Consider the following 18,771-nt stretch of genomic DNA (forward strand, 5'->3'; position numbering starts at 1 on the left):
AGTGGATTTAGCATGATATGTCCCCTTTAAAAGTAACTGCTAGTTTTTGATTGAGAACTGATCTCTTGTTTCATTACACATGCCTTAACGTATTATAATTTACATATTACTTTACTACAAATATAAACTACAAAGCAACATGTGTCACAACATAACCCCGCAGGGGTCTGTTGTACCTGTAACTCCTCCTTTAACGTAGAGAGAAGGATGGTCTCTCTTTTACAGTACAGCTAATGAATACACTCAAAGTCGATAAACTCAATCAATATCTCACTGAGCTAATTCATTACTGCTGGAAGGCAGCTGTGTGTGTCCTGATTAGATTCACCACCTGCACAGTGTACAAGTGAAATGTTTTACAGCAGTGATTCCCAAACAGGGGTACGCATACCCCTGGGGCTTACAGGAGCACATTGCAGGGGGTACTCGGAAAGATTTAACAATGAATTTAAAAAAAATTTGTAAATGTGTCTCGCTCCTTTTTAGGCTGTGTATTGGGCAAATTCACCACAAACTAACAGTACTATTGTTCAATAAAATACTATATTTCCTTGTAATTTATTGAAACAGGATTATTTTATCCTGTAGAGGCCATTTTTGTCACACTTCTGACAATAGGAGACGATAGGTAGCTACATTTTACAAAGGAGACCGTATGTAGTTACTACTGAAGTAATGCCATAATAAGTGCACGGTACTTAAAAATAAATAAATTCCACTTTAAATTCCGCTCATCGTTTTGAAATTGTAGATTAAGACTTAGGGAACCAATGCTGGAGACACAGGTAGGGGTTTAGGAGAGCCCGCTGTTCCACAAATGAAAAAATGTATGAAATTATGGAGAGGGTACTTAAGATGGGGTACACATGATTTGACAAAAATGCAAAGGGGGCACACGGGACAAAAACAATTGGGAACCACTGTTTTACAGTAATAGTTAACATAAGTGTGCTCCTTTCTTTGTGATGGTACTTTCAATATATTACATTTTTGTTGGGTGCCAGGGATAGTAGAAGGTGATAATGTAGCTGGTTATGATTTACAGTCCGCATAAACAAAACTGAATCATAACATAACCTAACCGATAGAGCGGACATGGGCTCGTCTGTGGACGGTCACATTTACAGACCTTGGAGTAGCTGTTAGCTTATAATAAACAGGAAGAGATTATAGATTATAGAGATTTATAATAAGTGTTGACTAGGCCACTGGTAGTGAGGCCCAAGGCCAAGGCAGGCTGACTTTATAATAATGTATCATGTTTTTCTGCAGTCAGTGCCTTCTCCTCACCTTTCTCTCTCTCTCCTCTGTTTCAGGTGTGGTGAAGCTGATGATGGCAGTTCCTGATCTGTGGTTCACGGCTCAACTAGTCTGAGACACTGATGTTGTATCTCTCCATCCTGTTCTGTTGGTCCTTCTGTCCACTAACCCCAACCAGGGGACGCAGATGGCTGCCACCTCTGAACCTGTTAAAAGGGAGTTGTTTCTTCCCACTGTCACTAACGGGTTGTTCATGTGACTCTTGTGATTTTTCTTTCTTATTATGAATTTTATATTTTGATAAGCACTTTGAGATGACTTTGTTGTGAATTGCGCTATACAAATAAAGTTGAATTGAAAGTTGAACTGAATTGAATGTCCGATTCATTTAAAGCTGCTTAACCACATAAGTCACATTTAAAAAAAATAAACCTGACATCCCTTACTAATTAACTCTGATAGGGATTTACTCACTAAAAAAGGTGAAAGGTAGAAATTGCTGCTGGAAAGGTTGTTCTTCACTCCAACCATAAACATAATCGGTTTACTGAAAAATACTCATTGCATTGTGGGATTTGGAGTCCCTTAGAAAAAAGCAAAGGCAGGACCGAAGCAGATAAGCTTCTCTAAGAAGTGTTTTTACTTCATTATAACATCATTTCTTGTGTTTCTTTTCCTGACAAGACAGTGATTCATTCGATGTCATTCGCTTATTGCGTTCCCCGTGATATGCTGTCACGCTGATTTTGGCCGTAATCGGGTGTTTCCGTAGAAACCACAATATCAATATCCACCGTGTCAACAACTTTTAATCCATCAAAACAGCAGAAATGTCACTTTGACAGTGATTTTAGGGTCACGGGCATCAGTAGTGAGACCAACTATTGGATGACATACAGGTACAGTGTTAAAAACGCTAGATGTGCTTTAACATCCCAAGTTCAACATCTTTGGTTCCAAACTTTCATTGATCTTGGTCTTTAAAAGAAAGAAAGAGAGCCAAGCCTGAAGCCTCGGGATTGTGTGAAGCTCCAACCAAAGCCAGAACAAACCACAGAAGAGAATAAAGACTGATTGTCTCCTGACAATAGGCCTTTAAAGGGTGGGAAAGGAAAAATATTGGAACACCAGAGTCTGCTTATTACCATCCAGATTAAACCCTCGTCCATGACATCATTCACCTCAGTCATTAAAGAGGCACAAACACATGCTTCTCTTACTTATAGTGTTTAATTAGTCAAATAATCCTATCGCTGATTGTCATGTGTGTCTATTTCTTTTGTTAATATAAACTGGTATTAGTAATTTAATCTGAGTAAACTGTGTATAATCACTGTGAGGAAATAATGCATCATAATTTAACGCTGTGTGCTGGCCTGCAATGACCCACGGACGCCTTAAAAAAAAGAGAAAACTGCAATTGTGGCACGTTAAATTATCATCTGCATAATAAGATCAATTGTTAACATAATAAAAATGCATTAACTTTACTATAAGCACCAGGCTGATCAAAGAAATCATTCCTGCCTGTGGCGATCAAACTTTACAATTAATCTCTGTAACCTGACAGCTTCGATTGTTGTAAACATCTGTATTAAATTTGTATATTTGCATTATTATCGTTTTATTTTTTACAACTGTAATGTGTGCACTTATATTTAATAACAGTCTTTTACTTAATTATGTAAGTTTTTCTTTCTCTTTCTTTGTTTAGTGTTTCTTCTTTTTATTTGTAATATTTCTTAAGCATCTGTAAAACAAGTAATTTCCCCCTGGGATAAATAAAGTAATTCTGATTCTGGTAATATATATTATACAGTATATGGACCTCAAGGTCTGTGCTATAGAGACGCTGTAACAGATTTAATTTGACATTATAATAGATACTGACCCCAGCAAAACCAGGAACACTAACTGGTATTTGTAACTGGAAATGCAGTTTTTTCTTTTCTCATACAATAAACCATGGCCAACCAATTCGGGGTCCATGGGCCGAAGTTGGCCCGCTGCACATATTTGAAATTGTTACTTTTCGATATTTTCTTAAAATATTAACATTTATGTAATACTGTACAGTGATTTATAAGGATTTTTTTTTTAAAGCTGATATCCAATTACATTATTTTTCTCCAGTTTTAAGGGATTGTTGAAGGCAGTGGAAATTGTAGTGTTTTGATCGTGTATGTTGAATTTATATTGTACTAAATGTCTTTGAAGACATAGATTTCAATTTCAATCTTCAATTTCAAACTACTTTAAATGTTTATTTTGCACAGTTATGTTATTGGCATATTTAATTTCATGCACTGCAACATGAATATTGAGTTTTGGCCCGAGGCCCTGCACCACAATTAATTTTTGGCCCTTTAATAAAAATCATTTATGCAATAAACTATTGACCCTAACTCTGGCAGTGCTTGTGGTCCATTGGCTGCATGTTTGACATTGTGTAGAAGTGACGAGCTCTTAAATTGAAAAGTTGGAAAAAAAATTGAAATGGCACAGTAGCTGCTAAATGTGAGTGAAGCCGTTCAAAAGCAGTAAAATTATCAGCCTCTGCTCCAAAAATAGCTCCTTCAGCTTAAAATAAACAGACACAGTCAGTGATGCTGAGCAGTACAAGTCACATGAAACTCACAATCACACCATGAAATACTGATTGGGTTTCAACATGTCTGTATATGATTGAAGAGAATTGCTGCACCCTAATCAGAACACGCTGATATCTGCTGATTACCTGATGAGATCCAGAGGCTGGTATTTGTACCAGATGCCCCAGCGCGCCCAGCGCTCATAGAGCAGGTGTCTGTGGTTCTGGGCCCCGTGTGTCTTGATGGGATGTCGACTCTTGTAGCCGCCCTGATGAGACAATAAATGTACATTACAGGATGATTCAGATTATAATCATATAAAGTATTGTGTTAAATGCTGCCAACACAGATGGATATAATATACATTGTGTTTTTTTTGTCAAAGTATTACATATTAGGTCATGAATATTTAAATATAATGTACAAAATTTAAAAATATCTGTCTAAATATGTTAAAATGTTTGTTATCAATAACGTGTCCACGTTTCACGCTGTACAAAAAAAAATATGCACAAATGAATAGGTCCATTAATTGAGGTCACTTACGACACAAGGTTCTCATGTTCTTACTGGAAACATTGGTACAAATGTCTCTTTTGGACACTGAGGTGGACACTATGTTTGAACCACATGACGATATGCATGAACGAGAACAGATTATCGTGTATTTTATCAAATGTACTGTACTGAACTTGTGGTTAGTTTATAAATAATGACAGAATGAGAGAATGTATTGTCCAGGTGTGTTGCTGTAAATGAGGATTGTGGATGTAATGTACAGGTGTGATGCTGTTCATGTCAGTGCGTAGGTCAGTGTCAGTGAGAGTGCATATTCTGAGTGTTTCTAATTGATTGTTCTTGTACATTTTTTACCATTGTAATTTATTGCATGTTACTGTATGTTTTATACAGGTAACCTGGGACTACAGATGGAAACTAGCTGCTTAGCTATACTCTGGTGTAGAACATCTTTGTCTTTTATGATCTTAATGTCTCTATGCATTTGTCCCTTCAAATAAAGACTAAACTAACTAAACTAAACTTTGTGTTTAAATTACTGATTATTATGAGTGAACTGTGAATTTATCCAGTGGTTTTTGTCTATTGTATGTATACAGATAAGCACCTATGGGTCTGAAATAAAGTATAGAAGAAATAAGAAGAAAGTTAAATCCATAAATCCATTTTTTCCATACATTTAAACAATACATTTAAAAAAAATTTTTTCTAAAGTTTAAAAACTTTCAATGTTTATTTTTTGATTTTGAAGAGATTCTCTGAAGAATTACATTTACATTTGTTAATGCCTCAAGTTTTTCAGGATTTCTGTGCATCAATGACTGCAATATCCATAGCACTGATATGAACAGTATAAATTAATATAATCTCACCTCATGTGGAGGAAAAGCTGCTTCATATGTGTTATTGCCCAATAGTCGGTTAATACCTACAGACAGAAGAAATGTGAAACGATGCTCGTATAAAAGCCACAGTAACAGCAGGACACCACATTATTTATTCATGGGTGGTCAAAAATGAGAAAAAGCCCTTTCTGTCTGGTTATGACGGCAGTTGTAAGGAGCAACAGGAAAAGGCTGACACACAATAAGAATTTCAAATAGATGCCTCGATTTAGAAACATACATCTTCATAACACAATCCTCCACAATGACTTTGTTTCCACATCAATGATAACACAGACTGTAAAAACATAATGTGGTCAAACTAAATCAGCTAAAGCTGCAGGTATTCCCAGTACTTGTTCACATTGTCCTCTACAGCAGCCAGAGAGGATAGATTTAAGGGATTTTTCCATTCTTGTGGTAAAGCTGATCTTTGTTGGAAAGCAAAGTGGTCAGCAGTATTAAAGTATTAATGTGAAATCCATTCCAGCACTCTGAAGCCAAACATAAATCAGCCAGCTCCTCCAATAAGAACGTGAGCTCCTCCCTCTCAAACTACCTCACAGGTAAGACTAACTTACTAACAGCAGGTTGATATTACAGTTATCACCACAGTCACTGTATTTACGTTCAGTATATAGATAATCCAGTATATAGATAAACCGAACAGCAAAATGATCTGATGTGTTTGTGACTTTCTGTGACCAGAAAAGGTAAAAGAGGAGAAGAAAGTGGCTTGGCAGCTCATGTGAGCATGTCAGTTCCATTTTTAGTAGCCGTTATACCGCCTCGGATCGCCTTTATGGGATGATCAATGCGATGCAGCGGTCGGGCAACATAATGCACTGTCGTCTTAAATTGACTATTTCTGTGGTCAGTAGAGGTGAGGAGGAGAGGGAAGACAGTTAATGATTCACTGCTGCTGATGTGATAAACACACACGCTGAAGCAGCGTTTGTGTTCACGCCTACTCATGCATATGGGCCAAAAAACAGCCTGTTTTTAAGAGCACTCTGAAAGTGATTTTTCAGAGGCAAAAACTCCAGAAAACAGGCGAGGTTGGGAAAATAAACCTCAAATACTTTGTTGGTGATGATGAAGATGAATTATTGTTGTAATTTGCGCTATATAAATAAAATTGAATTGAATTGAATAGCTAAGCATACTTTTTGGTTTGGAGTTTCTCTCCAGAGATCTTCTAATTGAGTTATTTGGGTGGGAGCTTTAAGGGTCTTTCTCTGTCTGCTTTACAAGTCCACAGGGTTTGTTGCCTGAGACCTAAGGCATAGTCACTGAACAATTAAAACGGATTGCTTTCTACTTATTGGGTGCAATCACAAAAATTATATCACCCGTTGGTTATTCATACAATTGCAGGAATACATACAATTACAATAGATTCAATTGTATGAATAACACCATCGTAATCCCACTGGTGAAGCCTGTTTAGAATTTAACAAATAAAAAAAAAAAAAAGAACGGTTGCGGAGCTTTACCCATCTTCAACTTTCCATCCTCGTACTTGGTGCGCTGCAGGACATGATGGACTATTCTGCTTCTGGTTGAGTTGGAGAAAAACGTCTCTCTGTTGTTGATTGTGAAACTGAGAAACAATAAGCCCGTCCTTAGTTAATGCATCATCTTAAACAATACACCAATTATCCAGAAAGGATGAACAGCTTTAGAACTGGTAGGTCTTCATTGTTTTTCTCCACAAAAAGTGTCAGATTAGATTGACTGTGTTCATCCCAAAGATGCTTTGAAAATGTGTATTAATGACCAAAGGGAGGATGACTTCATACACATCTGCTGCTATATTTCAGTCGTGATCTGTGTGTCCTTACTGGTGCATGCGTGCTCGGCTGAAAGGAGCCGTGTAGCAGTCGCTCTCCTCCAGGTCAGGCAAGGCCTCTTTGTCCAGCTTCATGGGATTTCTGGGAAGCCAGCTCTTTATCTGATGACATCTCATCTGGAACCTGCTGCACAGACGCACACAAGGCTGGGATTAACCACACAGCTTAACAAGAACATTGTCTTACTTTGAAATGAGATGAAGGATCCTGACCTTTCATAAAAAATACAAACAAAAAAACTCACTCCTCTTTGAACACGTGTAGATGCACATGAACAAGTAGACGCCGCATAGAAATCACCCAGATGAACATTTCTCATTATTTATGAGTCATGAGCATCCCTGATCCTAGATAACAGCTCAGAAGTTGATTGGAATGTTTCTTCTGACTGTGCTGATGTCAGAGGGGGTGTAAGGATTTTATATAATGCATTAACACATTGAAGAAAGAAAAAGTGAGTGGTGGATGTCACAAATTACACCAGGCAAGCAACTTCATTTTGTGGGTGGTCTGAATTACAAACACATAATCGATGTAGAGATTATATCTACATTCTGACTGATTCACAGTCGACGCGTCGGTTGTTGTGGTTAAAGAACGACTAAACCTCAAAACCACTTTTTTCTGCTGACACCAAATGTATTTGACATGAAGTACTGTTGTTGATTGATTCTTGTATAACTGACAAAAAATTGTGTAAAAACTTAAGAATGACTGCCCTCTATTGGTTGAAACCCTGTGATTACAATTGAATTTTACAATTGGCTGATATCGGTAGTTTGTGATGTTTTGGTGGTTTATCATGTCACTGTTAGCCCCACCCCCTCCTTTAAAAACTATCACCTGTGGACTCTACAATCTGTGGGGAGTTGGTTAGATTGAGATAATTCTGAATAGAGAGGTCTCGTGACGATTTAGTCGGTAGTTAGCATAGCATAGATTGTTCTTTGAAAATTTTTTTAATAGAGACTGGGCGTGTCTTAACTGCCTCAGGGCCCATGTTAAGATAAATCAAAATTTCTGTGCTTTAAACATCATAAAATGCTATTAGGGCTTCATACACATGCCCAAAGTGTTTTTTTCATTGATTCCCTCAATCGTTAGTTAGAGGGTGATTTGCTCCTTTCTTACTGCAGGGTGAGCCCAAACACCTCGCTCCAATTTGATGACGCGTTCCCACTTTGATGACGAATTTGACGCGGCACTGAGCTGGAGAAGCCGCGCCTCCAGAAAGTTTTATTTTACACTCAAAACATTGGCTTTAACATGCCATGTGCCAACAACTTAAAATAAAAAAAAAAAAAACAGACAACCTGCCAGTGGATTTTTAACCAACTTTGAATTTAGTGCAACATGGCTTTAGCGCAAATTAACTGAGGTATATGCCTAGAACAACAAATACTGTAAATGCAGAAAGTTAGAACTTTCTTCTTAGATTTTATTAAAAAAACACAAGTTGGTCAACATGCCCAGGTTTCAGCGCACTTCTTTGTGCAGTTACAATGTCTCCTGCAGTGGAAATGACTTTCCTGGTGAAAAAAAAAATAAAAAAAAAAAATAAAAAAATTAATATGGATGCATTCAGAATCGATCCGAGAATCGCGCGACGCACTATTGCGATATACTGTATCTTCGAATTGATTTTTTTCAACACCCCCAGTCTATAGATTACCAAATCATTACATTATTCTTCTACAGTATTCTAATAAAATCACTTTACAAACAGAACAAGGAATCACAGGAACAAATAAAAGTGTGTTGTTTTTGTACTTTTACAAAGATGGTTTAAAAGTATCTACTATAGATAGTTTAAATTCAAACGGACATTGTAGAAAAGGAAATGAGGAAGAGCCTGGCCCCTGTTCACTTGTTTTAAATCTATTCGATGAGAAAATTAGAGTTTTAAACACTGTTTCAGTATCTGGTCAACCAAGCATTATGAGTAATTTAACACATTTATCAGCAATTTCTAACCTTAAACCTCTGAGTTTGCAGTTTTTTAAAAGACTGTTTTGTGGTTGAAGAAAGCTTAAGGACACAGAGGACAACGGTCAGTTAATTTCCTCTGTAAATTGCTTGAGGTGTCCGACATTTAAAGAGACAGACACGACTTGAAGTCTTACTGCTGCACTATCCTCTGGCAACGACAGTGGAAAAACACAAACTCTACACTCTGTGTAGCTTTTTTCCATCAGGACCAAAGTTTGATCACACAGCACACAGACTATTAGAAAAAGATTGTTGTTTCAGGCGGCACTGGGGCATCGCTGTCAGCTGCAGCCCATGGCTAATGTGTTTAGCCTCACAGGGACATGAGTAAGCAACAAACCACGCAGAGTCACAGTCATTTTTCATCTATAGAGAAACTATAATCTGCTAGTTCAGCAAACAATTTCATACAATGAGTGGCTGATTATAAGCTAGTCAGAAGTAATCACTGTGTGGGAAGTTAGAGGATTAACCAATACCAGTTGAATAATAGGAAATCTATAAGCACAGAGTCATTTTTATCAACTAAACATTTGCAGGATTTATTTGACAAAAACAATTCAGTGGACTGCACCGAGAAAAAATTATGATTACAAAATAAGACTCAATAAAACTTTCATTAAAAAAAAACTAAATCATTGTTTTCAGTCAAAATGAATGCTTATTATTATGTGCAGACACCTAATGTCATTCCCTAATTTATGTCAGATTAATCTAACATTGATGCGTTTGGCCATGAGGGTAAAAACCAAAGAAGCCAAAGAAGAATGCATTTAGGAAGCACTTACTGAAGAAGCAAACAAACAACCCCTCTACAGTAAGACAGATGTAGTAATGCATTCTGAAAAACATTTTAAATTATAATGAAGCTGTAGAATGGACTGACACACTTTAACCTTTACAATGCTGTTAAGACACCGGGATATTGTCTGGACTAACGCCATCATTTAATACAGAGCCTAAGACCATGAAAGTCTTGCATCTTTGAGAAAAACACCTTCTCATTCCATTGTTAAAAGACAATAAAACACCAAAAAAAATGCATTTCCACTGCAGTGTACTTGTCAGGTCCAGTTATCCTTCTCGACTCTGTCAATATACTTAGAGACTATCTGAAATTTACAAAGAAAAAGCCTGGAGTCCTTCATGATCTAAACTAAAACAATATTAATGTCTATTCAAAGCTGTTAAACCCCAGCCACTTTACTCCCAAATTTACATACTCATAATAAATAATGTTTTTCTAAGCTTCTACATGACCTACATGGCTAATTTTTGTTCAGATTAAAGTAGGACCCTTGGTGGTTATTGATGATGTCATATTTTGGAAATATATGATAGTGATTGACAATAAATCATGTTTTGAATACAGAAATCTGTAGTCCGCACAAAAAACTTTAGAGATTTACATCAAATATAAAGCCAATTCTCAGAAGGGAAGGCTATAAAAGCAGAAATAATTGAACTAATGGTTGGACATTAGTTCAGCAAGTTTGGTAATAATTGTAATCACATACCAATAATAATAATAAACAATAGGACAAAGATACACATGTTTTTGGGAAGGATGCAATGACTTTAAAATCACAGATCAATTTTGTTCTGCACTTAAAGCTGGAGTATTTAGAAACATTTTTTTTTATTCAGGGTAAAATGGCCCTTTTCATAAAAAGGAATCAAACCTTGGCCCACGCCCCTATCTGTCCCACCCCTTTCCTGTGTGCACGCTCATCACGTGACAGTTCCTGAAATTATCGAGTACAAAAGATGAATCCGAGGTCCCTGAAAATTGCTGCAGAGGTTACTGTTTTTCTGTTGGACAACTCATTATTTGTTTTTCCTTGGGGGAATTTGTTATTTTCATATCAGATGCTTGTTCGAGTTTGTGGGGGGCGTGGCTTTGGATGTAGCCCCGACAGGAGCAGCTCTTGCTAGCTCAGATTATGCTAGTTTTCCAACATTGCAGACTGCACCTTTAATTACATAAGTGTTTATTGTTATATCGTTTGAAATTGTGTATTTTCTTATTAATTCCTAGTTCTAACAAAAAAGTTTTTCACAAAATACCAAAAAAAAATTGAATCCTTTTGAATGCAAAGAACAATCAATAAAGAGATTTCCATACAGAGTTAGCATGTTCTCTCTAAACGTGGTTTTTTTTTTATCTTTTTATTTCTACTCAACTCCCCAATTAAAAGTGACAGCAAAGCCTGGATGTAAATGCCCTGAAGTGGACTGGTCGAGTATATAATATAATATAATTTAATAATAGTCGTAACTGAGAATTAGATATGCAGGTGTAAAAAAAAAAAGAGACTGGATGTTTTTTATTTGTCCTTTAAAGCAGAAGTACTGCTACATCCTTGGACTGTTTCCTGATGCTTTGCTATGAGATGTAAAGTAGGATATTTGAAGTCCAGTACTCAGTGTGGACAACACTCGAGAATCACATCAAAGCACAACTACACCATCTAAAAATAGCAAATGAGCCTGTGAACCTCCACCCATCTTTACTTATTAATAGTTTCAGAGCACAGCTAAAATTGAGAGCGTGAGTAATTTCTACTCTTACCTATGTTCATGTTTCAAACTAGTACAGTTCTTAAAATAAACATCACAGATGGTGTTTATACGTGACCACAGTACAGATGATGGTATTTTGCAGGTTATAGAAATGATGAAGGCTTTGGGAAAAACTTCCAGAGTTGACAGATAATCCAAAAACACTGCAGCTCAACTAATCACATTAGTGCTGTATCTTTGTTAGACTCACTGAAGTGTCCAACTGCACAAATAATCACTCATTTCTAATCCACTTACCTGCCCAGGGTTTTGCTCTTCTTGTCTGTGAAGTAGCATTTTTTTCTGTAAGAAAGAGAAGGAGGGAACTCATTAGAGACAATTGTAAACACTTTTTACCTTTGACAAGAACATGTTCTTCACAACTTCTTCATTAAAACTACCTGAAAGGCATCCGGATGTTCATCTGCTCTGCATATTTGCAGAGTGTGTCCCACGGAGCATGGACCTTTACAAACATGATGTCATTGTTGGTCAATGACGGCTTTAAATAAGAAACAAAGAACATTTTAAGACAAGTAGGATCAAATTAAAGTTAATTTTCAAGCAATACTTGACCCAATTATATGAAGACTTTTCTAGTAGAGAGGCCATTTACCCTGATAGCACACATACATCTCGCCGACGTTGGCACGATGAATGAAGTTGCATCGGCGAGACATATTATGGAGAGCGTTTGCTCATTGGGGAGACGTCGCGGAAACATCTGCGTTTGGCCGATGTACGTGACCCGGAAGTGAAGCATTACACATTCCGAGATATCTTTAGCTTTGCAACACTTAGGAGTCTCTAAATCCTCCGAAATGTCCGTGAGAAGGTTCTGTGCCCAACACCAGCTAAAGCGAAAAGGACACGTTTCGGATGCACAGTTGTTAGCAGCGAACTTGTCATGGCGCACTCACTTCCGTTAGCATAGACGTTAGCGTCGGATGAGAGAACACTTCCGGGTCACGTACTTTGGCAAATCGGTAATGGAGAAAACAAATAACGGTGTTCGTTTTCCATTTTTCATTTTCTGTACTGAAGCAAATGAGCTTGAATTTGAAAAACAAGGCGTTTTCTGTTTTTTCATTTTGGTTTTGGAAACAAATATCAAATAATGAGTGTTTTTTTTTTCGTTTTTCATGTTTTTGTAACATAATGAAAAACGAATGAACAAATGATACACGGATTGTGCATGCTGATTGGCTGACAGCTCCAAAATAGCAATGCCAACCTATATGCATGTCATGTATTGAGTATGGACAGGTGTGGAGCTTTGTATAAGCATGAATGGGCTTCACTCCCACCCGACACAGATTTGTATTTAATTTGTGAAAAACAAATAAACTGAACTACACTAATTTGAGGCTGAAAGTTGCTATAAATAAATCTACGACATTTCTGACATAATGGTAAAGTTTCTAAAGTGCATTCATATGATGGGTGTGTATCACTTTATCACTAACATGTGGAGTGAATGATCTTCACCTCCTTCTCCAGCATGAGGCCCTCAGCTCGTAGATTCTTCTCAAATGTGCACCTCTTCTCCACCTGTGGACTGGACTTCTTATAAACCAGGATGTAGTCAATACGCTTTTTCCCATCTCTGAAGTAGAGTCCCGATGAATCAGCTGGAGTCTTCCCCTGTAGCAACAAGGTTAGACTCCTGAATTTTAGAAAATAAAGCTATATTAAACGCTGCAATGATCACACATTTGCAGCACGTGTGATATCAAATGTTGATTACTGTGCTTTCAGTACCCGTAGTGACTCTGTGCGGGCTTCTACTTTGGCACGGGCGATGGGCTTTTGTTGCAGAAACGACTCGTCTACCCTGGTTTCACACGTACTCACTTCAGGCTCCACCACATAGTGATCTCTGTTATCCTCTGCTGAATGCAAAACACAAGCAGGTTGCAAGCAAATATATCATGGTTGTTCCTAAAGTCAATAACTACTAAACTCTATTAAATCAGAGAAAAGCACAAATTCAAATATTATTATTTTTTTTTTAAAGAGCCCATAGTGTACACCACATGTGCATGCTTTTTTCCCCCTACTTCAATCTGTTGCATTAAAGCAGAATAAGGAGATTTACGTTGTAAAACAATCCATCTGTCAGACTAAAACAAGTCTTATTAGGACACAATAGAGCAGGCTGTATTCTAATTCATGGCATGGGAGAGTACAGATTACATGTGCTGTAACACATGTTAAGGTGCTTAGCACACTTCTCTACTTTAGCCGTCGCACTTCATCACCAGAGCATAGTTGCTTTTAAAGCTACAGTTTGACTAGACATTATGTTATGTTATGTTATGTTATGTTATGTTATGTTATGTTATGTTATGTTATGTTATGTTATGTTATTAACCTAGTCTACTCTCACAGCTCAGAAACATGTAGGTCCACTTTTAGGAGAATAAAATGAGATGAACAGATGGACTAATGGACTTAAGCACAAATATTGAGTTTATGCCCCCTTTAAATAGTTTGCCTTGTTAGAGTTACTTGAAGTGCTTTGTGTTTGTTTTATTTTGTGTTGTTTTTCTCCAAAATTCACATCAAACGGGGCTAAGCTTTTCAGCTAAATGTTTCAAATGTTTCAATGACAAGTGCATAAATCTCCCATAACAGCTGCAGGCAGTTGATTGCAGTGATTTATCTTTCTTATAGACCTCACTTTAAATTTCCTTCTCACTAAAAGTCAACGTTGTCCATTTAGTTTAAGGAAAAAAAGTGTCAGCTTTGCTGCTAAAGAAGAAGAAGAAGAAGAAGAAGAAGAAGAAGAAGAAGAAGAAGAAGAAGAAGAAGAAGAAGAAGAAGAAGAAGAAGAAGAAGAAGAATGGAAAATGTACTGTGAGGCATTTGTTACCGGGTCGCACTGAAAGAAAAAAATATTAATATAATTTCCATTGTATTGATTATTAGAGTTTTATTTTGAAAAACGACCGAATTCTCTCCAACTTAACTTTCGCCTGTGTTTTGCCTCTTGCCACATATCACGTATGATATACTGACGTAGCGACGTAACATGTATCAGATCCAAATTGCGACTGCAGCTGGACCTTTTTAATCAGAGTATCGGAAACTAGCGAAAATGAGCAAAAAACAACCGTCTTTGGAGAGCTTCTTTGCAACATGTAAAAGGCCAACTGAGGAGCCTACGACCTCCAAGAAAAAGAAAGCTTCTTTTAACCGACAATACCAGGAGTCCTACTTAAAATACGGGTTTATCGCAAAGGGTGACTCTCGCGCCTAGTCCGCTCTGCATAATATGTGGCGACAAGCTGGCAAACAAGACAATGAAGCCTTCAAAACTGCTTCAGCACATGGAGACTAAACACCTCGGATTAAAAGATAAGCCTTTGGAGATTTTTGAAAGAATTAAACGTGAGCAAGAAGACCACATCATTAAATGCGAGTGCACTGAGAGCATCAAACTTAGTGGCTAACCGCATTGCTGAGGCAAAGAAACCTTTCACGATTGAGTTTGAGCGCTACTTCCCGACCACAAAAGACCCACAAATTGCGAAGGAATGGATCTGCGACTCGTTTGTGAACAAACCGGGCGAATCAAGCATGTCTGAGCAACAAGAGGATCAGCTGCTGGAGATCACAAAAGACGGTGATCTTAAACGTACGTTTGAGACCACAACTCTGCCGATGTTTTGGATGAAAATCAAGCCAGAATATCCTGACGTTGCCACATGAGCACTGAAAACCCTGCTACCTTTTCCAACATGCAATCTGTGTGAAGCGGGCTTTTCTGCAGTGACAGCAACCAAGACAAAATGAAGGAGCAGACCAGACATAAGGAAAACACTGCGGGCGTCATTGTCTCCTATCACCCCTAGATGGGACCATCTCGTTGCTGAGAAACAAGCCCAGGGCTCCTACTGATTCAACGTTATCGTGAATTGTATTTTTATTCCAGTCATGTTATTATGTTTTTCTTTGTATTAATCTGCCGGTATGAATATTGTCTGATTAAACCGGTCCGTGGGGGAAAAAACAAATGTATTTATTACACCTTAAGGACAAATAAAGAACATTATTAAGGATCTAAATCAGATCTATTTGGGTTGCGTAGGATTTCATGAAAGGTTCAAAGAAAATACAGAATGCAAATGTTTGGGTCAATACACACTGAACAGATGTTTGTTCCTAATATCAAAAAAATTGTTCCACCATCAGCGTCATTTCTGAGGAGTCAAACCATGACCTGAGGCTTAATGATAAGCTATAGTGATAGAGCTACATAGATTGTTCTCTGTATTTAACCATCCCTGAGGAGTTGTGGTTCTACTTCAGTCTCTATGCTTAACCCTTATTCTTATTCTGATTATTGATGATGGCACTGAGACAATCACAGTGCACTTTTGAAGATGTAGGTTGTAGGATATTATGGCATGGTTTGGACAGCAACATACTACCTATCCATCTATCACCAACTACAAATGTTGCTTTATCACTAAACTTCTGGATTACAATAAGTACGATCCTTTTTGCGATGTCAAAATGTTGAGAAAGTAAACTGCTTCTTTAAAGGGCCCATGTTAAGCTAAATCAACTTTTCTGTGCTTTAAACATCATAAAAGTGCTATTAGGGCTTCATACACATGCCCAAAGTGTTTTTTTATTGATTCCCTCAATCATTAGTTAGAGGGTGATTTGCTCCTTTCTTCCTACAGGGTGAGCCCAAACTCCAATTTGATGACCCGTTCTCATTTTGATGACGAATTTGACGCGGCACTGAGCTGGAGAAGCCACGCCTTCAGGAAGCTCTCTGCCATGATAGACATGTAAACAGACATGCCCACGAAGGTGAGCATTTCAGCGTCCTTTGCGCAGTGCTATGTATGTATTTTCTACAGTCTATGTATGTACCAGCAAATGCCCCGCCCCCACGCTCTGTCTCGTGTTAATAAAGCAGCATGAGCTCGGCTACGGAGTGGGTGGGAGGAGGGTGGGCCGTCCACTGGCCCCACGTCACCGTGCGGGGAGGAGGAAGTCAATGTCCCGTCTATAGACACGCCCACTCATGAATATGTATAAATAGGACGCAAATCAGCCTGTTTGTGTAGAGTTGCTCAGAAAGTGACTTTTCAGAGGCTAAAACTCTGGGAAACAGTTGAGTTTGGGAGAAAAAATAACCTCAAATAATATGTTCTTGGGGTTCTTAGATCAAATGGAGATGGATGAAGAATAGCATGACATGGGACCTTTAAGTTGATTCATGGATTGTTATTGAGATCTTATTACACAGATTGAACCACTGTTCTATTGGTTAAAAGGAATATCATGATAGTCTAATGTAATTACAGTGCTAAACATGTTGGAGGTAAAAATAGTCTGCAGGTGGTTAATCTGGTGAAAGATTGTTTCTTTGTTTCTTTTCTAAGCATCACTTACTCCTCAGCCTTTCAATGTGTCTCTCCTTCATATGCTACAATTATCTATTATTAACACAACATCACAGCGTTATATTGTTTCCCATAACATTAAAAGAGGAGTGTGAAGATTCGTTGATACAAAACTCTAATATGAATACTTAAATTCTGACTTTTTCCTCACACCATTCTGCAGAAAAGGAACTAAACAGGATCAGATATCGGAGAACTCAAGGGACTTTTGATTAACTCTAAAACGTCTGATGAAGCTGCTGCTTTGTACTAACCACAAAAACACAGAGCAGCTAATCTAATGTCTTTATTTTTGTAGGCATTTCTAGACCAAATGTATCGCCGGCCATCATTTGAATCCATAAGTATGACAATGTGGACCAGTCATAATTAGCCTTTAACATAATAAACTGTATGTAGGTCGAGGTCAATTATACATTAATAGAGCAACACTGACATACAAATATGACTTTTATCATCAGACAAACAACACTGACACAGGCCATGTCACTGCATACTTTACAGTGGACAGGTAAGCTGTGAGGAAATGCTCTTAAAAATCATCTATTTATTGTTAAACCAAAAATAAAGGTAAACATTTACAGGTGTGTTACTTTGATGTAGAAATGGTTGCAGCAAAATTGTTTTTATCCATTGTCTCAAAGCACTAAAGAAATAATAGTATTTGCTGTTACCTTCAATGGTTATATCATTTTCTTTACCTACATTAGGCCATAAACTGAGCACTATCCAGACTCTGATGCTGATCCTACTGTAGCATCAGAGCTAATGGCTTTGCTAAAGTGCTGTATTTCACAAGTTGTTTCCAATAGACTGACCGCCGTGAGGAGGGAGGAGGCTGCAGGAGGTGCTGATGCTCTGACTGAGAACTTCCACCTCAGGTTTGGGCTCCGGGCTCAGTGGCACAGACAGGAAGTGATTGAGGTTGATGGGATGAGTCTGGCTCTGAGCCAAGCAGGGAAGACTGCGGCGAGACGGCTTCAAGCTCTTCTCCTTCAGGATCTCACTGATGCTGGTGTGCATACCTGGAGGCAGAGGAAAGAACATCTCATTATACCAAGTCAGCACAAACTATGGAACAAAGCTCAGCTGACACCCCTGAATTTTAAAGAGCAACTAAACCCCAAAACCCCTTTTTTTCTCCTGAATACAAATGTATTTGGGTATGAAGTAGTGCTGTTGATTGATCCTGGTCCAACATTTTAGTCAAAGTATTTCAATTTGGCGTATTTAGTAGTAAAATGTCAGAGTGACTGCCCTCTATGGGTTGAAACTAAGGATCTGATCACGTGATTGGAAATCGGGCCCGATTATGTGGTTTCAGACTCGATCAGAATCGGATATATGTATATTTATTATCTTTATAGAGGTGGGTTGTATACCGGTTCATACCAAATACCGCTATATATTTTTGTTATGATATACATTTTTAATATACCGCCGTACTGGTATATTGATTACCCAACGTTCATAACGCTACGCTGCGCCGCGTCAGAACGGAGCCTTTTCGATGTTGCACTGTGAAGGTAAACAGTAGCGCTATGGTTACGGTGTAAATGAATACGAAAGCTCTGAAGCTGCACAACTAGTAGAACATGATGACACAGAAGAACTTGTGTCAAAAAGAGGAGGAGCCCTGTCTGTTGTTTGGTCGGCAGAACAAGTTGGATGCAGAGCGGAGGTGGAG

The 18,771-nt window shown here is 37.9% G+C and overlaps 1 protein-coding gene across 2 annotated transcripts in view; it reads right to left on the reverse strand.

The window, feature by feature from the left end:
* The window catches only part of ano3 (anoctamin 3), a 55,624-nt gene that overhangs the window by 18,235 nt on the left and 18,618 nt on the right, over window positions 1–18,771 (reverse strand). For both annotated transcript variants that reach the window (XM_028449601.1, XM_028449602.1), the window contains exons 2-10: window positions 17,903–18,109; window positions 13,420–13,547; window positions 13,147–13,302; window positions 12,060–12,160; window positions 11,917–11,961; window positions 7,099–7,233; window positions 6,751–6,857; window positions 5,243–5,298; window positions 3,998–4,119 (exon numbers count right to left, since the gene is read on the reverse strand). In XM_028449601.1, the coding sequence (XP_028305402.1) occupies window positions 3,998–4,119; window positions 5,243–5,298; window positions 6,751–6,857; window positions 7,099–7,233; window positions 11,917–11,961; window positions 12,060–12,160; window positions 13,147–13,302; window positions 13,420–13,547; window positions 17,903–18,109 (1,057 nt within the window). The remainder of the gene's footprint in view (window positions 1–3,997; window positions 4,120–5,242; window positions 5,299–6,750; window positions 6,858–7,098; window positions 7,234–11,916; window positions 11,962–12,059; window positions 12,161–13,146; window positions 13,303–13,419; window positions 13,548–17,902; window positions 18,110–18,771) is intronic.

Source organism: Gouania willdenowi, chromosome 6, assembly GCF_900634775.1.
Source record: "Gouania willdenowi chromosome 6, fGouWil2.1, whole genome shotgun sequence".
Lineage (NCBI taxonomy): Eukaryota > Metazoa > Chordata > Actinopteri > Blenniiformes > Gobiesocidae > Gouania > Gouania willdenowi.